This window comes from Ptychodera flava, chromosome 7 (assembly GCF_041260155.1).
Source record: "Ptychodera flava strain L36383 chromosome 7, AS_Pfla_20210202, whole genome shotgun sequence".
In the NCBI taxonomy this organism is placed as follows: Eukaryota; Metazoa; Hemichordata; class Enteropneusta; family Ptychoderidae; genus Ptychodera; species Ptychodera flava.
The window spans coordinates 20,162,820-20,183,742 of record NC_091934.1 but is presented as its reverse complement, the minus strand read 5'-3'; the positions used below and the strand labels follow the sequence as shown (position 1 = coordinate 20,183,742).

Sequence of the window (20,923 nt, the reverse complement as noted above, 5' to 3'; positions counted from 1 at the left end):
TCAATTTCATCAGAGCCCTACTGAGTAAAGAGGAAGAAAATACACAAACAAATCGTCAAAAAACCCCATGAAATGGGTGAAAAGAAAATTTCGATGAGAAACAAAACAGGCCAGTCTATGTCAAAGCCTTCGTTACAATATTTCATGCAAACATAACCTTGTAATTTTTATTTTAACTAACAGTCATCGGTATTGTGTTATTGTTTACCTGTAATCTGTATGCGTGAAAGAGCCTTAAAAGTACGGCGATGTCATTAATTGGGAATGTAAGACTTTTTTCTAACTAAAATGAAGAAGTGACATCAGTGTAAATACCTGCACATAATAGCAAATATTATATTTCTGGTACTGAACAAAAATAGGCAATGATCTGTATCATTGTCTAAAAGATTCGTCTGTCCCCGAGAAGGCACATCACTCCCAATTCTACGTCGCCCCGCCCCCTTGCCAAGCCTACGTCGCCCGCTACTCAGGGAAAAAACAAATGAACATCGATAAGATTATCGTGTCAGTTCACGGACTCGCACCGGCCTCTCGCGGACGGATGGGTGATAACGCCTGCGAAACCAGCATGTGCCGGTGACACAAATGACGGACACGATATGAGAATTGACATCGACGGGACAGGCGAAGGACAGATACACACTGAAGGTCGTCATTTCCGGTGTAGGAATTTTTACAACGAGGTAAGTGAATGCGACATTTGTCAACCGTCTTTAATATTGGCAAAAAGTAAAGACTTCGTGGTTTTGAATAGCGATTGCGTATAGGGTTGAAACTATTATACATTTCTGTAATGCGTAAGATGTCAATTATGCCCAACATGAATGTTTCGTAAAGGTTAAAAGAATAATTTTGTTTACCTGTGCGTCTGTATATCTTTCATATGAACGAACATATTGAGCTACTCTGTGAACTTAACCATAGTCTGAAGTAGGGAACAAGCTTTTAGAGGGGAAAATATCACTTTATTGACAAACAGATTCAAATATGTGTACGTGTTCCTTTCAGAAGTGTCTTTGCAACTTCTCCCACGATGAGTCGGCTGTGTTTACTCTTAGCTGCTGTCATCGGACTATCATTTGTTTATAGTCGTAAGTACAAATATATTCTCACACCCTTTAATGCTCTGACTGGCAGTATATGTCTGTCTGTCTCTCTGCCTATCTGGCTAAGGGTCAGTTTGCTTGTCTAGCCGTGGAACCTGCTGACCGTCTAAGATGTCTCTAGGTCAACGAAATCTGGGTGAGAGTACATGTTTATTCTATTTTCTCCAAATCGATGTGAAGTCCATGGGAACACCGCGCTCTGATGTTAGTCCCAGTTCAACGAAGCAGAATATATCAAGAAACCGCAAACCGAGCTCCAATTGCTGTAGTAATCAGCTTCATTAATCTGACATTCAACAAAAAGGCTGATGATAATTATCAATCAAACAGATAAATCGGTTGCGAAAGATCCAAAACTTTATGATGTGATCGCTGCAACCACAGTGTTGAATGCCGGTCCATAAGAATTTGCAGATATGCTGAAACCATATAAACACAATTTTAGTGGCAGGGGGTCCTTCTCTCTGTTACTGTTTCTAGTGAACATGAGAAACCATTCAAACAAAAAACCATTCAATCAAAGCCAGTAAATCGTCAATAATATGTTTCAATTTTCTGGTGAATATATCAGAAATTAGAGTAACTTTAATTGTATAACACTATCGGCCAGAAAAATTAGGCACTTGTTGTTGAGCCTCTGCATCATGTTCTGTCTGTCTGTCTGTCTGTCCCCCTTTTCAATCGACCTGTTTGAAGTCGTGTTTATGTTTTTGCATTTTATTTTAATATGCAGAAGTAATATATCCTGCGCAATACTGTAGTCTAATTAAGCAATAAAGCATACCCAGCGACGGTATACCACGAGATTCTGACCAGTTCACGACATATCTGCACGAGCGATAGCGAGTGCATATATGGAGTGAACTGGTCAAAATCGAGTGGTATACCGTCGCTGGGTGTGATTTATTGCTATTATATCATAACAGTATATTGAAATTCTGGCTTGGAACGTCAAAAACTGATTTTAGCTCAAGCTTAGAGCTCGCGCGTATGCCAGCCGTGGTATATCGCCAATATACCACGGTTCTTTTCGCGTCTTGACCAATCAGATCGCCGCATTTGCGCCATCAATATACTGGTATGATATAATTTTGGATAACCTCGTAATAAAATGTCAACAGTTCAAGCGATACAAATTACAGAGCGCCCTCTACAAATCAACATACATTTCGGAAAATAGTAAAATATTAATAGCAGGTGTTTGAAGAAGGATATTTATTTAATTTTTTTATTTATTTATCTTTGTATTATATATTTTGTTTGTTTTTTTGTTTGTTTGTTTGTTTGTTTTCGTGCCATTGACTGTTGTAGAGTTGCTTAGCGAGTAATATTTTTTACTACTAGTAAACAAAGTGGTTTCGCCTCGTCACCTGCAACCCTTCTTGACATCCTGCTAATTTCTTCCCGATCAGACGTCAAATCTCGTTCTTCACCTATCCTAATTACAGAATCCTGTCCGAAATATTGGTTTGGTTTTGACGGCTACTGCTATCGCTACTTCACCGCCCTAAACAGCTGGAGGGCCGCTCAAGATATCTGCGCTACCTACGGTGCCAACCTCGCATCGATTCATGGCGATGAAGAGAACAGTTTCATCCACAAACTGCAAGGCTCCTGCTTGAATAACATCTTTTGGATTGGACTTAGCGACGAGGAAAACGTGAGTGTGTCACACCGGTGATCTATTTGATGTTGCGCGCAAGGGTATACTCAGTCTGCTGAGTAAATAGGGGGACACACTCTGACGCGAGAATGTCTGCGAGATCTCGCGCTTGGAATTCTGGCCCTCTGCGTTCACGAAACCCAATCATTGTAACTCCATAGTTATCGATGAAGGATTCCTTTGAGAGCACAAATCGCCCCGAAAACAATAAGAGCGTGGGAGTTATCATCGTCAACACTGGCATGTAAAAACACCAAGATGAAATCTAGTCGACGTCTTTTTCACACATATGTTCACCTTGCAGTTGACGAAGTAATAAGTGTATGTTTTATTTCTTCTCAAATAGGAAGGAGACTTCCGTTGGATTGATGGTACGGAGTTAGTTTACTCCAACTGGAATCCTGGAGAACCTGACGACTACCTCGAGCAGGACTGCGTGGTATTCGGCGGAACCACCGGTGAAGCTCGTAAGTTTTGTCACTGTGTAGATGAAAACCTCGCCGGGGAGGCTTCTTAATTGATTGTCAAGTGCAGAGCAAACACTTTCACTTTGAAATGCCAGAGTCATGTACACTTGACATGTATTTTCCAAGCCTAAAGACAAGTAACGACAAGATTAGGCAAACAAAGTCATTTTGAAGGGGAACTAAAGAAGACAGAATGCAGGAGCGTTCCTCGGAGGTTTCCTGAAGTGACACATTGTAAGAATGCGTGTTCAGAAACACTCTCATCGCAAATATTACACAATGATGTGTGTAGAGTAAATAACCAGGCATTTAAGTGTTGCCTTGTGAAGCATGGGAAATCTAAGTTCACCTCGAAGTTTTTCTGCACGTTTCAGTGTGGAAATGAGTATACTTAGGGTATACTTACAGACAACATTTTCTGTGATCTAGCGAATAAGTAAAATTTCTATCCCATTTATTTAGGTAATATACGCATTGATATTGAAAGACTTAAACTTTTGCTCCGAGAATAAAATTTAGGGGGACCTGGTTCGCCATGCAAAGTATGATACAATCGTGGACTCGGAAAAGATTGTCTCAAATTCACCAATATTTGGAAAGAATGGCCGCCAACCCTTGTGTTGACTCTATAAGTAAAACTTAAATGTTCTATTTTCACAAAAGTAAGACAGCGAAAACTTTATTCACTCCAAGAACTGGAAAAAGCCCCCGCAAGCGGTAGATAAGAAGAGATTGAAAAAGATTGAGTTTCAATATCTGTCCCAAAGCAAGGCGCATCCTACCCTAGAGAGAGAGAGAGTAAATCTTTACTTGCTGTGTTTTGTTTCTGTCGTCATGGATACCTACTAAAATGTTTAAGATGGAGTCATTCTGTGGCAGTTGTCCGTCGATGTTGAGTTCAGTATTAATAAACAAGTCGAAAAAAAATTCACTTTCACTTTTACTGGTAAACTCTTGGAACATTGCATGGGCTTCTGTCGACGTCACGTGGTCAGGGGTGTGGATGGCGGGGGATGTGAGATTGCAGTGAAGTGCATGCATGCATGAAAGTCTGTATTCAGACATTTTTGCGGTGTATATTTGAAGAGGTTGACTCGACAGCGTTCCAAAATTGATTCTGTTTCTCTTTTGATTTCAGCTTGGAAATGGAACGACACGTTTTGTTCGGATAACCACCACTTCGTCTGTAAATGGCTGCTGCCCTAGTTGTGGACTTCGCCCGCAAAGGAGAGTGTTCTAACAACACTTTCACTGTATGCAAAAGCTACAAATTCCGGCGTTCACATGTTGATTAAGAGTATAAATTTGAATACTAAAATGTGTTAATTTATGTTAATAAATGTTAATCCAAATGTGCATTAAATCTCTTGCTTTAAAAGTTAAGTTTGAATACGCTTTACAAATCTTATTTATCGTCTGCCATCTACATGGCAGGACAAGGCGACGCTGTGTAGTGGGAGTTTACGCTGACAACTAGGTATTAATCGAACGCGATGGATCCTGAAGTCGCCACTCCCATCTACGAGTGTACTGCAAGCCGTGACTTAAATTGTGTTCTGTGCATGATTAAATGTGGTGAACAATGATGTCACGGTCAGTGGTTTCTCTCAGTCATGAAACTTACAAACGGGGGGAAAAACAATGGATGTTAATGAGTGCTACCCTGTGAACATTTTCAACTGGATTAATCTGATCATGGACGCACCACGATCTAATCACCGTCCCCGAGGACAGATTTAATCATAGGCAGTAGCGGAGGGCGTTGATCACGATGCCTTCACGGACCCTAACATCTCTCTGATGCAGCCGTTGCCTGTAATAGACGTAATTAATTTACTTGAATGTGACTACGATCCCTCAATAGTTCTTATTCTTTTTGAAATTCCCACAAGCCGAAATCTCGTTTAATTGTCTTCTCACAGTTTGGAGTTTAAGAAAATCACAATAGGCATTAGATTAGGTGTGTACTATCCACCCCCTTGTCTTAATTTAGCTTTGCATGTGTTAAATCACTCACTGTTTATCGGTCATGGTGAAAGAGACAAAGGAAGCAATATTCCGTTTTCAAGGAGACGCCCCGTTCTTGTAACTTTCAGAATTGGAGTGACCGTGTGAATACAGTGAATAAACACAACCAAGTTTACATGAATAGACCTTAGTGATTCCCATTAACCTAGTAATCTGTGCGTCTCACGGAAGAAGATAGGACTATAAATATGCATGAGAGAAGTAATAATATCTACACCCAAGAAACCGAGGAAGTTTTTGTCTGTCTTTGCCAAGACGCGCCCTATACTCCACCCGGCTAACCCGAGGAACATAGAGTCAAGTCTTCGATATTGGGGTTTTCTTAAGGGGCCTCCTACGGCTGTTACAGAGTTCCTACCCCTCTAGGATTATGTTACTTTGTAATATTGTTCAGTGATGGCCGACACCTCTGCAGCCTTGACCTCCAATAGAGGAGGTGTTAGTCTCAAGACGTACCCGTTGACAGCGAATTCGAAACCTTCATGATTCAATGTTTGAATTCGTTTTTGCGTTGTGTTTGTCCTTTCCAGTTTCATTTCACGTATTCCAATGCCACTCTTAAATTGCACTGATAATGTGTAAGTCATTCCGTCTTCTACTATAGTGCCATCCAAATTTGTAGTCTAGGTCACTGGTTTGTTTGATGTTCTTTTGTTTGAGTTTCGCAGGCAGACGCTACATAAAAAAATCTGTCTGTCTGTCTCTATCTGTCTGTATATGTATGTATGTATGTATGTATGTATGTATGTATGTATGTATGTATGTATGTATGTATGTATGTATGTATGTATGTATTTGTGTAGCTGTGTCTATGTATCTATGTATCTATGTATCTATCTATCTATGTATCTATCTATCTATCTATCTATCTATCTATCTATCTATCTATCTATCTATCTATCTATCTATCTATCTATCTATCTGTATATCGATCTAGCTAGCTATCCATCTATCGATCTATCTAACTATCCACCTATACTCGAATAGCTACAAACATTGACAGTAGACGCCATGATACCCTAAAAAAGTTGGCGCTATCTTTTGATGGTGACTTAGTATCAAATGCGCATAGGGTACTGAAATTTGATGTTTTTGATTTCAATACTTGCCAGATTAGTCAAACTGAGGATCTTTAGAAACGTTGTTGCAGTAAAAAAATCAAGCCTGTAGGTTTTTAATAAAGTGCAGCTATATTTATTCGTCAAAACGAATTCCCGCACATATGCCTGTCGATTAAACCCGCTAGTGCAATTTTTTTTGCATCGTCGTTGTGTACGCTGTCATCTTTTCCACGTATGATGATTTTTATATCTATTGTTTATATGAACTTTGAACTTTGACTGTTGTTCAAATAAGACCAGTGGTTCTTAATGTTAGTTTGATTGCATCGTAAATATCGAATATATAAATGCAAATAACACATTTTCGTGCAGTATCTCGTCCGAAAAACAGAGATAGCGATGAGAACAGTGGCATCTGCAGATGGCGCTATGACCGGGTGACACGACCCAAATAAACGTGTAACACAAAAAAATATGAAAAATATAGAAATAATCCGACGATACGGAGGTTTTTCTTATAGCATGGTGTTTGAAAGGTAGGTCAAAACCCTTTATTTTGAAATTGGGAATACTTCTTTACAATGTTGTAGTTTCTTCGTATCGAGAAAGTTGTAAATATATTGCATCGTCTGCTGTCATTCGAATTGAGGGCATATTGATATCTTTGACGAGAGTGATGGCTTGTTCACGGCCATATGCTTGAACTACAAACGGAATGCGTCGTTACTACACAGAATATGGCATTTTTTCATCGAATACTCGAAGTTATTTCACAACATCATTTTTACATGCTTTGTGTATAAATTATTGGTACTATCACCCCGTACCGAGCGATACCATGTGTACCTGCACAGACTGATAACACTTTCAGATAAATATTAAATGTCACTCGATGACATAATTGCGTGCAGACGATTATGTCTCACGTGTTACGTCTATTAAACGCCTTCAATAATACATCTGATAAAATTCAAACAAAGAAAGAAAACAACGTAATAATTTGTCCTACATTTGGTGTTACATATATGGAAAAATACCAGTACTATATATAAGCAACGATTGTCCTTAGTGAAGTACCGCCCTCACAGGCCACGGCAGCCCAACAGCGCCACCAACACCGGGTACTCAAAATTTAACTTCAGCTGCCGAGAGAGATTTGCAAGATAGCAACAATGCTTGAGAAGAAATACGCAATCATGAAAAATACCTTCATAAACAAGACTGAAAGTCGCTGAAGAGAAAATTCCTGCTATTTTTGCCCGTCTTCTGTAGTCACAGTTGTGATGCGATCGTTAGATTCTGAGTACCCATCGGTGTTGCAATGCTAAATAACTCCATTGACTGGCATGGAGAAATAATGGAAATGCTATTGTCATTTTGTAATCTTCTTGAAACTTTCACAATCGCCTCGGTACAAATAACCGTTTCGGAAAATCTAAGCTGATTCAAAAATTGGTGTCAACCTGGTACATTTCAAGAAATAAGTTCTCTGTTTCTCAGATGAAATATGAAAAAACGCTGACTCAGCAATTTTCTTAGTGTTGTTGATGCGATAAATATACTATGGTGCAACTTCATCTGTTTGTCAGCAACGAACGTTTTCTTCTCGAGTCCTCACTCTGAAAGTCATTTGTACAGGAATATTTTAGGAAATCTATACTGCTAGGAAATGACATATCTTCAGAGTCTCCAAATCAGCCAAATACTTCATAAAAGGCTGCAATTTGTCATAAAGCATTGAGAGCTGGACCATATCCAAGGTTACGATGTATTTGTACAACATATATAAAGTAAAATGAGGGGACACAAATGTATCTCTTAACATTTCTGTCTACTCAATGCTACAAGGAATTTATGCAATTATAAAGGAAATGACAATACCGCTATTTTGCATACTCACCCACCGTGAAATGGCAACACTATACTATTTTGCATAGCAAGCCACCTTAAGTCAAGTAGTGGTTGATCTATTGTATTATCCCCTTCTTGTGTAACAGTTTAAAAAACTGAGACACATGTCTTTTATTATTTCCAGGTGATCCATTCAACAAGCCTAAAGATAAGCGTTCTCCGTGTTCTTTTACTTCTGACCGGAATCACCTTAGCGAGTCACGTAAGCTGATCCTATTGCCTCCAGGATAATGTAACAATGGCATACTATAAGTGGACTTGTAATACTTTGTACACGTTATTTTTAATACTAATGGGCTATATATGACCTCGCACTAATGAGCGAATCTTGGAAAATCTACATAACAATTGATGGCATTTGCAAAGAAAATTGGATTTCGTCGGCCCGCTGAATTTGAGATTCCAAAAATCAAACGATCGTCAGTAGCACCCTTGTAAAATGGGCGAGGGAGAACAGAGAAAAGTTCAGGACGCAGAGGGCGCACTGTGTCACATCCTACAAGTGTCGCGTCTGTGGGATTCGCCGGTGTAGTTTCAGTCAGTACATCATGCGGCAGGACAGCACATAGGAACGCATCACTTAAAAAGCGGAAACGGTTTCGAGACGTCGGATACTTCTGGTCTCGCCTTCTCGTTCCCCTTCTTCAATCGTGTCAGGGACACTCCCTTTCAAGTCTCCTCATACACGGTTAGTGTTTTACATGACGAAGAGTTATATTCAACTTTACAAATATGTATATCATAGATATATAAATATATATATTTCACTATACATTTTGTTTTTTGGTTTGTTTTTTTTTTACTTATTTTATTTTACATATTTTCTACTTATTCGTAATGAATTTTATGTAGTTGTCTTATTTACTTAGTTAGTTACTTAGCACTTTCAAGTCTACTTTTACACGATTGTTTTTTGTTTTTGTTTTTAAGTGATGAAGAGTATATTCAACTTTACATATATGTATATCATATTTAAATATATATATATTTATATACGTTTTTTTTTTTTTTCTCTCTTATCGTTTTCTTTTTACGCATTTCTACTTGTAATGTATCTATTTAGTTATATATTTATTTATGTAGTTGTTCTTTTATTCACTTATAGTTACTTTGTTACGATATACTTCAGTTTTCTTTTTTCTTCTTCGTTTCCTTGCTTTAACATCAAATGGCTTTGGGAACGGACTAGACTAGCATTTGCTATTTTCCGTTTCCATTTACCCTTTACACAGCACAACTCAGATGTACATTCATCATTGAATTGTAAATTATTATGATTAAGGGTAATAAAGATTATTATTATTATTATTATTATAATTACGGACTGCTGGTAACAAATAAGACGTAGATAAATATTACAAAAGCACAACGCCACTTCAAAACTCAAATCGGTAGTTAACGCGAATGGCAACGCTTTGATGTGATTTTTGACATTTCTTTCTGATCCTAACGGTTCGCAGTGCTGTAGTGCTTTGCTGTTCACCAGAGTTCTGACCTTTGACCCGAAGTTAGTCATAACACTAGCGCTATTACTCATCAAACCTGGCTTTAAAATCATGCTAAACAACATATAATTCAAATCTTCAAGCGATCCAACTTCAAACAACCGACATTTACAAATCTTAAATCAATCAATCAATGTTTAATACAGACAGCTAGCTTTGATTGTCCATTGCGAAGATAGTTATCATCTAATTTTCTTTGCAGTGGACAATCAAAGCTAGCTGTCTGTATTAAACATTGATTGATTAAGATTTTTAAATGTCGGTTGTTTGAAGTAATTGCCATTGCAACATATTTCATTATCCCGGTTGTATGACTGACCGAATGTTAGAAAATTTTACTGATTTTCATTAACAGAGCAGTATCCGCGTTACTGGCATGGATACAACGGCTTCTGCTATCGCTTCTTAAATGCAACGCATCCTTGGACATTTGTCAGACGACAGGCGCTGATCTCGTCTCCAGTCCATAGCAACGAGGAAACGACTTCGTGTATAAATTACAGGGCGCGGCGGGGACAATAAGTTTTGGACGGGTCTGAGTGACCAGCTCTTCGTAAGTTTGATCTCATTTGTTTGTTTTTATCCTTCAGACTCATAAAGGTCGCGGTTCACCTTGCTCCCACGCCCCAAGGTCAACCTTAAAAACAAGTTGATTTATTGTTGACGCTTTTCGATTCACGCGAATCAAGTGTGATTCAGATCTACAAAGTATGCGTTTGGAAGCCAAAAGAGTGTTAAAGTTTTAATTTTGCACATATTTGGTAAGAATAAGCATCAAGTTATGACACCTAGATTGCAGCGATGTGAATTATAACTTGACGTTTTGGTCGTTATGACGTCACCGCGCGCTGATATGGTGACAGAAGCATGTTCACATCGCATATGCTTCACGCCTTGTATGAGCTGAGCACCCGTTGAGGGCTCCCTTCTAACTCAATACATCACTTCTGAGAAGCTATCTCAGATGTTCGCTTCTTGAAAGGATACGGCCGAATTGATATACGGTGCAAGCTCAGCATCGTGTCGATACTACACTATTGGCAGTATCACTTCATATCATCAAGCATGGCAGCCAGCCCACTTCTTTAAAGTGACAATTGTGACGTTATGATATTAAATTTTTATATTTTGATCCTTGACGACTGGTTGTACAAAGTCCTCCGGCTCTCCTTCCCCAGAAGTCAAGTTAGAAGTCTCTATAACTTTATCCCCTGGATCAGATCCATATTGGTCCTTTTGGAGTTAAGTTGACCACACCGCTTACATTTGGTCACTCTTGTTTCTCAGGAGGCCGTCTTCCAGTGGATTGATGGTACGAATTATATGTACTCCAAATGGCACGTCTGAGAGCCACACTCCAAATGGCACGTCTGAGAGCCAGACAGCGACGGTGACGAAGATAGTGTTGAAATCAGTGGACGGCGCAATAGCCGATCGTAAGTCTGAGGGCGCACTAGTACTGTGCATTCGTTGGACATTAGTATTGATGGACGATTTGAGTCGACAAGACCTGGTTTGAAGTGAAATCGTTTTAGCCACACAATAAACGAAAATAACAAACAAACATGCAAATTTGGAATCATATTCGAAGCATGTGTTATTTCACCTTCATGTCCTACCTTCATGCACGCATGATCGCACTAATTCAATTTAATCGATTTCTCATGCCCCTTCCAAAATGCATGCAGGAGATCTATATGATAAAACAATCTTCACGTGTGCTTGAAGAAACCAATTCACCACAGTAGTTTGAACACAAGATTTCTCACTCAAAGGGGACAATTCTGAGCATGAGCGGTGAAGAGGTAATTTACTCAAGGCATCTTGAAACCACGTGACGCTAAATATCTTATCTTCGAGGGATTTTGTTTTTCTGAACACATTTCGACTCGTATTTCTGCATACTAATATTTACAAAGCCAATCTGTAGACTGTTTATTTTAACATTTCTCTTCGGAGAACCGGAGTAGCAAACCCTCTGAAAATTTTCGAATATTAAAACTGCCCGAGAAGAATTCAGTATAATCGACCAAAGGTCGCTGTACCGTCAACCATATAATCACACGCCCGACAACGGATTATTTCATAAAGAGTTAAAATGAGACTCCCAAGAAATTCGATATCACTTTTTTTTTTGAATCCCCGACTTTCTGACACATTTATCCTGATACATAAGGTCGATGTACACTTTTACTTCATAACTTAGAATAAAAATCATTATAATATTAATTACGGATTCTCAGTTAATTTGAGAAGTATTTGTAAGGAGCATATCATTCGGACACGAAATCGACGATATCACGTAATTTACATAAAGTGACTTCCATATGATGAACACTGGTATATTTTCCATTACTTTCAGCGTGGCAATGGAATGACACCAAGTGTGGCAACAACAGAGCCGTTTGTCTGTGAATGATTTAAACCAGTGTGAAATCGCGCTGAACGGGTTTTAAAGTAGTCGAAAATTTGCGAAACAGTATTAATAAAATCGTGACAAAAGAACTATTTTGATGTTTAACTCTCCTTTATTTGAACGAACAGTAGTGTATTTGTTAGAAATGAAATGGATTATATTACTTAATTCTTTCAGACGTATATATCGTCTATAATCTGTCAAGGAGACGTAAAATGATTATGCAATTTCTGTATCCTAGCCTGTTACTGAACTTGGTCATCAACTAAGACGATTATTGGTTGGGTGACCTTTGTAGCTTGTCATCATCATCATCATCATCATCATCATCATCATCATCATCATCATCGTCGTCGTCGTCGTCGTCGTCGTCGTCGTCGTCATCGTCGTCAATAGCAAACGTACAATCGACGACAACAACAACGATGTAGATCACAGGAATATTTGCAACATCAAGCGTACTACGATGGCCTTCATTTAGATGCAGTTTTCATTGACTGAAGTGATTTCGTTTAAATTTTGACTTAATAATGGCAGTATCAACTGATTATCTCTATAGCTATGGAGGTAAATTTTCAAAGATACATCAAGTTTAATTTTGTGACGCGTACGGTTGGTTTAGATACAACTGTCATAATTTAGCGATTTGATAGTCACCATTTACTTAAAAAATAATGCTCAAAAGTTGCGTTTAATCATCTCATATAGAACATTTCTTATAACTAGAAGACGACAGAGCAAAATTCTCCTTTCCACTAATGTGTACAGTAAAACTGTTTGCTATTTAAGTTCGAGTTTTGATATTTCACATTCAAGAAGTAAAGCCGTTGCATCTGTTTTCGCAAAAGATGTATCTGAGCATGCGCATAAATACGGAACATCTGGCAACGTCCCTTGTGCCTGCGCCGACTGTCTGGCGGAAGAAAACTATGTATCAGTTGCCAAGTCGGAACTCAATATTGACTGATTAGATTAATTTGTCTTGAGACATTTAATCCCGAGATATAATCTATCTAAATGAAAAATTAATCTATCCGGAAGATATTCGTGGGAAACTTCGATAACAGTCCAAATGTCGCGGTGTTATCCTTACGTAACAATCTTTGTCTTTTTGACACCAACTCATCGACGGAGGTTTACTTCGTTGATTAATTAATCGCCGAACAAGAAGGAAGGCTTATTCACAAGTAAGTGGCATCTAATCGTGTGTTTTTACACGTTGTACTGTGAAATGAATCTAGTTATATTTACTCTGCTAAGTAGGTAGAGTTTGGTCAGTGATTCTTTCATAGGCTGTATGGCACTCTGTTGATTTGGTTCTTGGTGTCTTCTTCAAGTCATTCATATAAGCTGACACACTCTCGACAAAATTACGGAGGCATCCATACAAAAAAAAAAATCTGAAAACAATTCTCTAGTCAGTTGTAAGTAATTGCCCATCTCCCTTCGATTAACAATTATCTGAAGCCCAGTTTAGCGATATATTTATTGGTATAATTATTTTGTGTGTGTGATAGCGAGCATGTGTGTCCGTGTGCTTGATGTACGCTACCGTGCGAGGAGGGGTGGCGGTCAGAAAAATTGTAACATCTTATTTAGGTTACTGAGGTTATTTAGGTGACTCTTTGTAAGGATGGGGATTTATTTGGTCGAGCGGTTTTGACTGTGATGTCTTTCACTAGGTGAATAGGTGTCATACTTTGTGAGTTTGAACACGGTCCCTCTGATGGAGGAACCGTGTTTTGAATCAAATCGAGAAACTACTAAATCGATGATGGAGATGTGTTGTAAACATGTGATCAGCAATCGATATAGGTACAATCTTCGGACTTATTATTTAAAATTGATGAATGCATAAAGTGTAATGTTTATGTAAATGCAAGCATTGGAAAATACCAAATGTTACATTTACAATGTAAGGAAAGCAAAATGGACGTTCTCCTCTACTCCAAGTGTTCTATCTGCACCGTATGTACTGTACACTGTTTCTATGTGTTTTTCAATATTCCTATCGCTACGCCAGTAAGTCTAATGCATATTAACTGAGAAAGGAGATCAATATAGATCCTCATCTGCCTCGTAGTCGCAATGACTGTCTGACTGTCTGTTTGTTTGACCAAGTGACTGACCAACAATCGTCGATGTGTACTGCTTTGTATGTGTCAATGAATAACGTGATGTTTTTTCATGCTTTTCTCAGAATATCCCGCGAGATGTTGATGCCGGCACTTTTCTTCTGTGCTGCCCTAGCTTGTGCGGGCGCCCTCTATCAGCCACATATGTACATATATGACCATGAGTAATGCATTCAAATGAAAGAAAAAAACTTAATGTCTCAATATATTTGCCCTCATGCAACTAATATACAATACCTTCAAGGTGATATGATCTTACAGATGATGAAAATATAAACGAAGATGATGACAACAGAAATGGAAACCCGGGTCGTATATACGTAAATTTCTCATTCCACTCGTCTAATCAACCTTCCTCAATGTGGTATTCGACATCTTTCAGTAAAAAGAGTTGGTATTTCTGCTCCAAATGGTTTAATAATTTGAACTATATGTGTGCCATTTTCACTTAATTTCTTTCTCTGTCTATATGCGTTTCTGTGTGTCTGTCTGCCTGGATCCTCTGGTTCATGACCTTTCTGTACCATTGTCTTTCTCTGCCTGGCTGTGCCTATGTCTCCGTCACTCACTCCTTCCCTCCCCCTCTCTCTCTCTCTCTCTCTCTCTCTCTCTCTCTCTCTCTCTCTCTCTCTCTCTCGTTCTCTCTCTCTCTCTCTCTCTCTCTCTCCTCTCTCTCTCCTCCCTCTCTCTCTCTCTCTCTCTCTCTCTCTCTCTCTCTCTCTCTCTCTCTCTCTCTCTCTCTCTCTCTCTCTCTCTCTCTCTCTCTCTCTCTCTCTCTCTCTCTCCCCCCTCTCTCATCACCCACACCAAACACAGAATATGAGTACTGTCCGCATCTTTGGTTCCCATGGGAAGACAAATGTTACCGGTACTTCAGCGGTGCTCAGGATTGGGAGAGCGCCGAAAATGTCTGTCGGGCCATGGGAGCTCACCTGGCCTCCATACACACATCTGAAGAGAGTGAATATATATTCGGTTTGACTGGAGGTTACAAAGATTACTGGGTCGGCCTTTATGACATGAAGATGGTGAGATCAAATTTCTGGTGACTCTTGACAAAACATCGAAAAGGAATTTTCACGCTTTCATCCATTGAAAACTTTAGATCCTTAAATCGCGAAACATCATCTTGTTTGCCACCTGCAATATTAAATGCATGTCCAAAGCTTTGGTTGACCCCTGACCTGTCAGACAGTATGGTTTGGTTACTTGTCTATATTATTAACTTCTCACAGGAGGGTAACTTTGAGTGGATTGACGGAACAAAGGCGAATTTCACTAACTGGCATTCTGGTGAACCAAACGACGCAGGTCTAGTCGGAGGACAGGACTGTGTACAAGTTGCTTTACAGAATCGCGACAAGAATCGTAAGTGTGGCTAATGCAAGCTACAGAATCATTTATTCTCCAGGGTCAGATTTTCATTTCGTTGCAGAAAAGTGATTTTCAATAGATATTTACCACACAATGTTGTCATAAATCGTCACATACACTTCCTTCTATCCGTATGAGTAAATTTCTATTCAGATCAGCGACAGCGTGAAACCAAAAGACACTACTTAATTTTCTGGAAATTTGGCAGTCTGTGACCAAACGAACAGCTAGACTCATTACAGCGAATGAAGTCCTGAACAAATCAATAAAGTAATGATTCCGTTTTGACAAAGTACAGTGATTTTCAACTGGCTTCGCAAAAATGGCAGCACTTTCAAGCTTAACGAATCCACTACAGTGAATACCGTGATAAGCTAATGTCGTACTGAGATAGCATGAAAGCATCCCTGGAAACCTTTTCACTGTCTTTCTTTCAGCCGGCGGATGGGACGATGATGATTGCGACAAGCAGAAACCATTTATCTGCAAGCTCTTCACCTAGGATGCCAAGATGTGGAGATGCCGCCTGAAATTCTTGACATTAATTCAGTTTTGTGAGGATTGTTCGACTACGAATCGCATCAAATGTAATTTTATTGTTGGATACTATCGAATAAAAACATTCTCTCTCCGGAGAACGTAAATGTAAACCCATTTCTGCTGAGCTATATTCATGACGAAACGTCAGTTGCATTCATTGAGTTTGAATTATTGAATGAGCTGACGTTGCTGCGTATTCCTTCATTTTGTTAGATCTCGTTTCTTGCTTTCCCCTTTGCCATAATGATGCGCAATGTTCCGAAAAACGTCTTTTCCATTTAAATCATTTATCTTTTTTGTTTTTTTGCTATCATGTTAACTTAAACGCATATAAGCTTATTGTTTATCTGCTCCTTTGTAATTCTGTCTTTTCCTCCCTCTCATTTATCTCCTACTGCACAGCGAATTCATCTCTCTTTCTGTCTATCCGTTCCCTTCTGTCGCTATCTATCTATCCGTCAGTCAGTCAGCAGCCTCTCTCTCTCTCTCTCTCTCTCTCTCTCTCTCTCTCTCTCTCTCTCTCTCTCCAGCCCTCCCTTTCTCTGGACAGAGCAACGGGTTTTCTACCCTGCTACTCAAGCTGGAACAGATAAGAGAAAGGGGTTAAGAGTGACAAAATATATGGTGGATCCGAAGTTTCTGTACCCAGCAGGATGGGTTTAGCGCGCAAATCTTATCTCTATGCATGAACATTGTCTGACTGTAAGTATAAGGCAACTCTAAAGTAGAGATAGGTGCACTGATAGGTGAAAAAAGGTTAGTCTTTACAATATGCCCACCTTGATAACCTTGAAAAAAAGTATGGGGTTCTGTTTGCAATGTAGTTACTTTCGTATTTAAAAGAAAATATTTCTCTCTGCCCGTGTTGCTCAAACAAATGTGTTTATGTATCCCAGTGTATCGTTGAATCATCTGTCTGATCAGGTACGAGGCCTTTAAGGTGACAACATCATTCAAGTTTTGCAACATAGTTTTTGACACATGACTCCAAAGAGGAATCAAAATTGCGCAGATTGTCTTTCATACAGGAAGGTGATGTTGAAACTTGGAGTAGAGTCGACGCTGGCGCGCTCGCTTTCAGCCTGCAGTGTTTTACTCAGTTGCAATATTCCGTGTGCCATCCTTATACTTTAATGTGACCTTTGAATTGCTATGCGCCTATCTTTTCCCCTATCGAGAAAATTGAGTTTCAAACAAGTGCTGTAACTCGCCTTCACATTAAACTACAGAAAGAGTTCTATCTTGATACGTTTCCGAACATTTGAGTAGATTGTGCTTGTACAGGTAACATGGACGGACGAGTCGGAGTCGGAGTTGAAAAGTCCTCCCATTCAGGAAAGTGGCGATTCTGAAAATCGTGATCCTCAAGGCGAACCAGGAGAATCGGACGACGATGGCGAAGGTATGTTGTATATCGCGTTACTTGAACGATCCATTACTTCAGCTATACTGCCTTTGATATCAGCAAGCTGAACAGAAACGCAGTGCCGATTTTACTTTGTCAAGCTCAATTTCAAAAAGGGTGGCTGGACGAAAATCATCAATAAACAATAAGAAACAAATGGGATGGAAGTGGCATTGAAAGGACTGATTGAGGCTGATGCGATTTGGGTCGAAAAACATTCTCGAGTTATTTGAATTATGACTGGGTGCGACCATATAGCATGATATAACGCTATCAAAGAGTCTCTATACCAATGACCAAATATCATAAAATCATCCAATTCTCCCTTTGATTTGACATGAATACATCCCGGCGGTGGCAGTCTCTGGACGGATGGGTACCCACGCTCGTAGCAGAGTTTGAAAGGTACCCTTTTCCCAGAATTTTTCTCTGAAAACACCCCCTTTTTTGGGAACATCTGGGAGAAAATCACTGCGAAAAACACCCCTTTTCGATATCTGGGAGATTTTAAAAATTCCTCCCCTACACCTAAAAACATGTCCCCTGCCCTAGCGAAATTAAAATTTCCCCTACCCTCAAAAATTGCTCCTGGAATAGCTTTTTCGATGAATAGCTCCGTTGGCTGCACCTGTACCACTCCCTTTGCTGGTTATGTTGGGGGAGTCCCCCCAACACAACCAGCAAAGAGTTAGTTACAACCAGCAAAGAGTAGTTACAATCACCTTCACGATGTGATGTACGGTTCTCCCGGGACGGTTCTTGAGTCCCCCAACACAACCAGCAAAGAGAGTGGTAGGGCTATGGATCCGCAACAAGCTGTACATTTATTAATTTATGCGTTTCACTAAGTTTTTGAAAAGACTTACTTGACTCGGAGAACTCACTTTCCAACATTTGAATCACTTCTAGAATCACTGTGTGTACTCCAGGTACACATCGATCCACAATAACCGCATCTCATCAAACTGTCATTTTCACTGACAAATTCCATGCAATTTCTGCACAGTTTGCATCTCCGCGAACCATATTGCTAGTCATACAGGAAGTTGTTGTTGGATGTTGAATTAGCTATCTCTCCCCCGGTAATTACATCGTACAATCATTTATTAAAACACAAGAACAAAGTTAACCATCACAGGGACGGTCACTGGATTTCTAAACAGCCAGAAACATACTAAATTTAAATCGAACTGATTTGAGGGGTGGGCACGTTATTTACAATCACCTTCACACGATGTGAGTTACGGCTCTCCGGGACGGTTCTGGATCATGGCTTGGGGGACCCGTGCTGGGTTTTACTCTATCGAGTGAGAAAGCGTCTTGGGAGAAGAACCAGACCTATTCTCGGAGGGTGATCTGAAAAAGTGCCCCTTTTCTCGATTTCACGGACCTAGATCACTGCATGAAAACCCAATAATTCAGATAAATTCACATGAATGAGTTTTCTCTATTATAGTATAATACAGGTGAATTCACATGAATCCACATGAATACAGGCTTGCTGAATACAAAAAAATGGATTCTTGACTGTATTCATCTGTATATGCACTCTTCAGGTAAAAATACAGGCAATAATCCATGTTAATACAAATAAGTATTATAGGGTTTTTTGCAGTGATGTCTACGTGATTTCTGACTAAAATCACCCCTTTTCCGGCGAAATTTCTAACGAGCGTGCGTACCCGGCTGCTCCGAGACTGCCACCACCTGGGAATATATGCAAAGGCACACGACGACACACAAGCATTTTTTTGGTTTGCGGTAACTGAAGGACATGAAGTCATTAGGGGAGTCGCTTGATATCAAACCACTAATGACATTGACAACCCAAAGTTCAATAGAAAGCATTTGCAAGCAAAAGAGAAGTTCCAGAGACCAGAGCAGCGGAAGAAAATAGAATGTGTGACGAAGATTGGTGCAGAATGAAAAAGTGCTTGGGATTTTAATATGCATACATATATCTATAGTGAGGGTGAAGTTCGTAGAGCAGTGCATTATGGTAACTGTAGTATGTCTGTATGATAGGGCAGTTCTTCTCTATACTCTCATTCTAATAAATGAATTACGTTCCACTCCATTCATTCATTAATGATGGATCAGCCAGAGGGGCAGCTTTATTATAGACAAGTAGAGAAAAGTGTACAGTACACCATATACCGGGGTGCGGAAGCTAATGGCGTTGCGAAAGCAAATGAAATGTATTACCCGCGTTACATGTGCATGCCGTCCAGGAAAAAACAGAGGTAAAAAACCTTAGATAAGGGAAATTCTCTGGAAACCTGTGTCCAAAAACAATGCATAACACAGGACCACGGGGTGGTGTCGGACTTCACCACTTTCTTTCATTCCCTCAATACGAAAACAAAACAACACCTTTGTTTTTGATGATAACTTGGACGAACCCGTCTGTAGGCTGCTGAAGTGTCTGGCTAGACTGAATATCTACTTCCAAACTTCCCACTTATAGCTCCGTAGCCCCGCCCACGCATTAATTACCAATGCCACGTGTCAAATTCACGTAACGCGAAGACATCAATTTCTCTCTATACTATCGAACCGCGAGAAATTATATGTCTTCTCTATACTCTCATTCTAATAAATGAATTACGTTCCACTCCATTCATTCATTAATGATGGATCAGCCAGAGGTGGCAGCTTTAGACTTCATTAAAGAAAGGGAAACAAAAAGATACCCTACAGTCCCAAGTTTTTGGAAACCATCAGACAGGATTGCAGTGAATGGTCCACGTAGCCATCCTTCGTTATCACAGATCGCCATCGACCGTGACGTTTGAAACATCTGTCACTTGACAGTTGGCCGCAGCTGTGGCACTTCCAGCTTTAAAAGAATGTAACCTATATTAGCTCTCTCTCCCGCTAGCTCTTCCAATCTGTTTACGATAGTTTCCCTGGCCCTGGTATAAGTCAAAGATTTGTTCATAGTTACTCGCTTAATACCACTGCATGTGTGCAAAAATGGTTGAAACAAAAACTCGTTACTATCAATAACAATATTACATAGACTAATATAGCGTTGCACATTAGCATATGGACATGCCACAGTTCCCAACTTGGCTATTGCTACTTCGTTCCCTTTTCTATATTGGTCAGTTTTACTTGATTCAATGTTGAGTATCATGTGATCACTGTGAAAACTAACGTTACTACATATCAGACGACTTAATTCGTCAAAACGTAGAAATGCTGTGAATGCCAATGTTATCATAGCAATGTCTCTTATTGCTACTATGTCCCTAGAATGTTCATATTTTACACACAGTGCTGTTATCATTTCTGGCGTTACCGGAT

The 20,923-nt window shown here is 39.5% G+C and overlaps 1 protein-coding gene across 1 annotated transcript; it reads left to right on the top strand.

Annotated features, from left to right (window-relative positions):
• Positions 1-576: 576 nt before the first annotated feature.
• On the top strand, positions 577-4,622 carry LOC139136972 (C-type lectin domain family 19 member A-like). Its single transcript, XM_070704852.1, has 5 exons — positions 577-686; positions 1,012-1,094; positions 2,558-2,769; positions 3,119-3,239; positions 4,378-4,622. Exons 2-5 carry the CDS (start codon positions 1,037-1,039, stop codon positions 4,443-4,445), a joined length of 459 nt encoding a protein of 152 aa, XP_070560953.1. The 5' UTR covers positions 577-686; positions 1,012-1,036; the 3' UTR covers positions 4,446-4,622.
• Positions 4,623-20,923: the final 16,301 nt, after the last annotated feature.

Bases quoted from the DNA above. Each gene is read 5' to 3' on its own strand.
- LOC139136972 (XM_070704852.1), top strand. From the start codon at position 1,037: ATGAGTCGGCTGTGTTTACTCTTAGCTGCTGTCATCGGACTATCATTT. The intron at 1,095-2,557 runs GTAAGTACAAAT...TCCTAATTACAG, and splicing joins ACTATCATTTGTTTATAGTC to AATCCTGTCCGAAATATTGG. The intron at 2,770-3,118 runs GTGAGTGTGTCA...CTTCTCAAATAG, and splicing joins GACTTAGCGACGAGGAAAAC to GAAGGAGACTTCCGTTGGAT.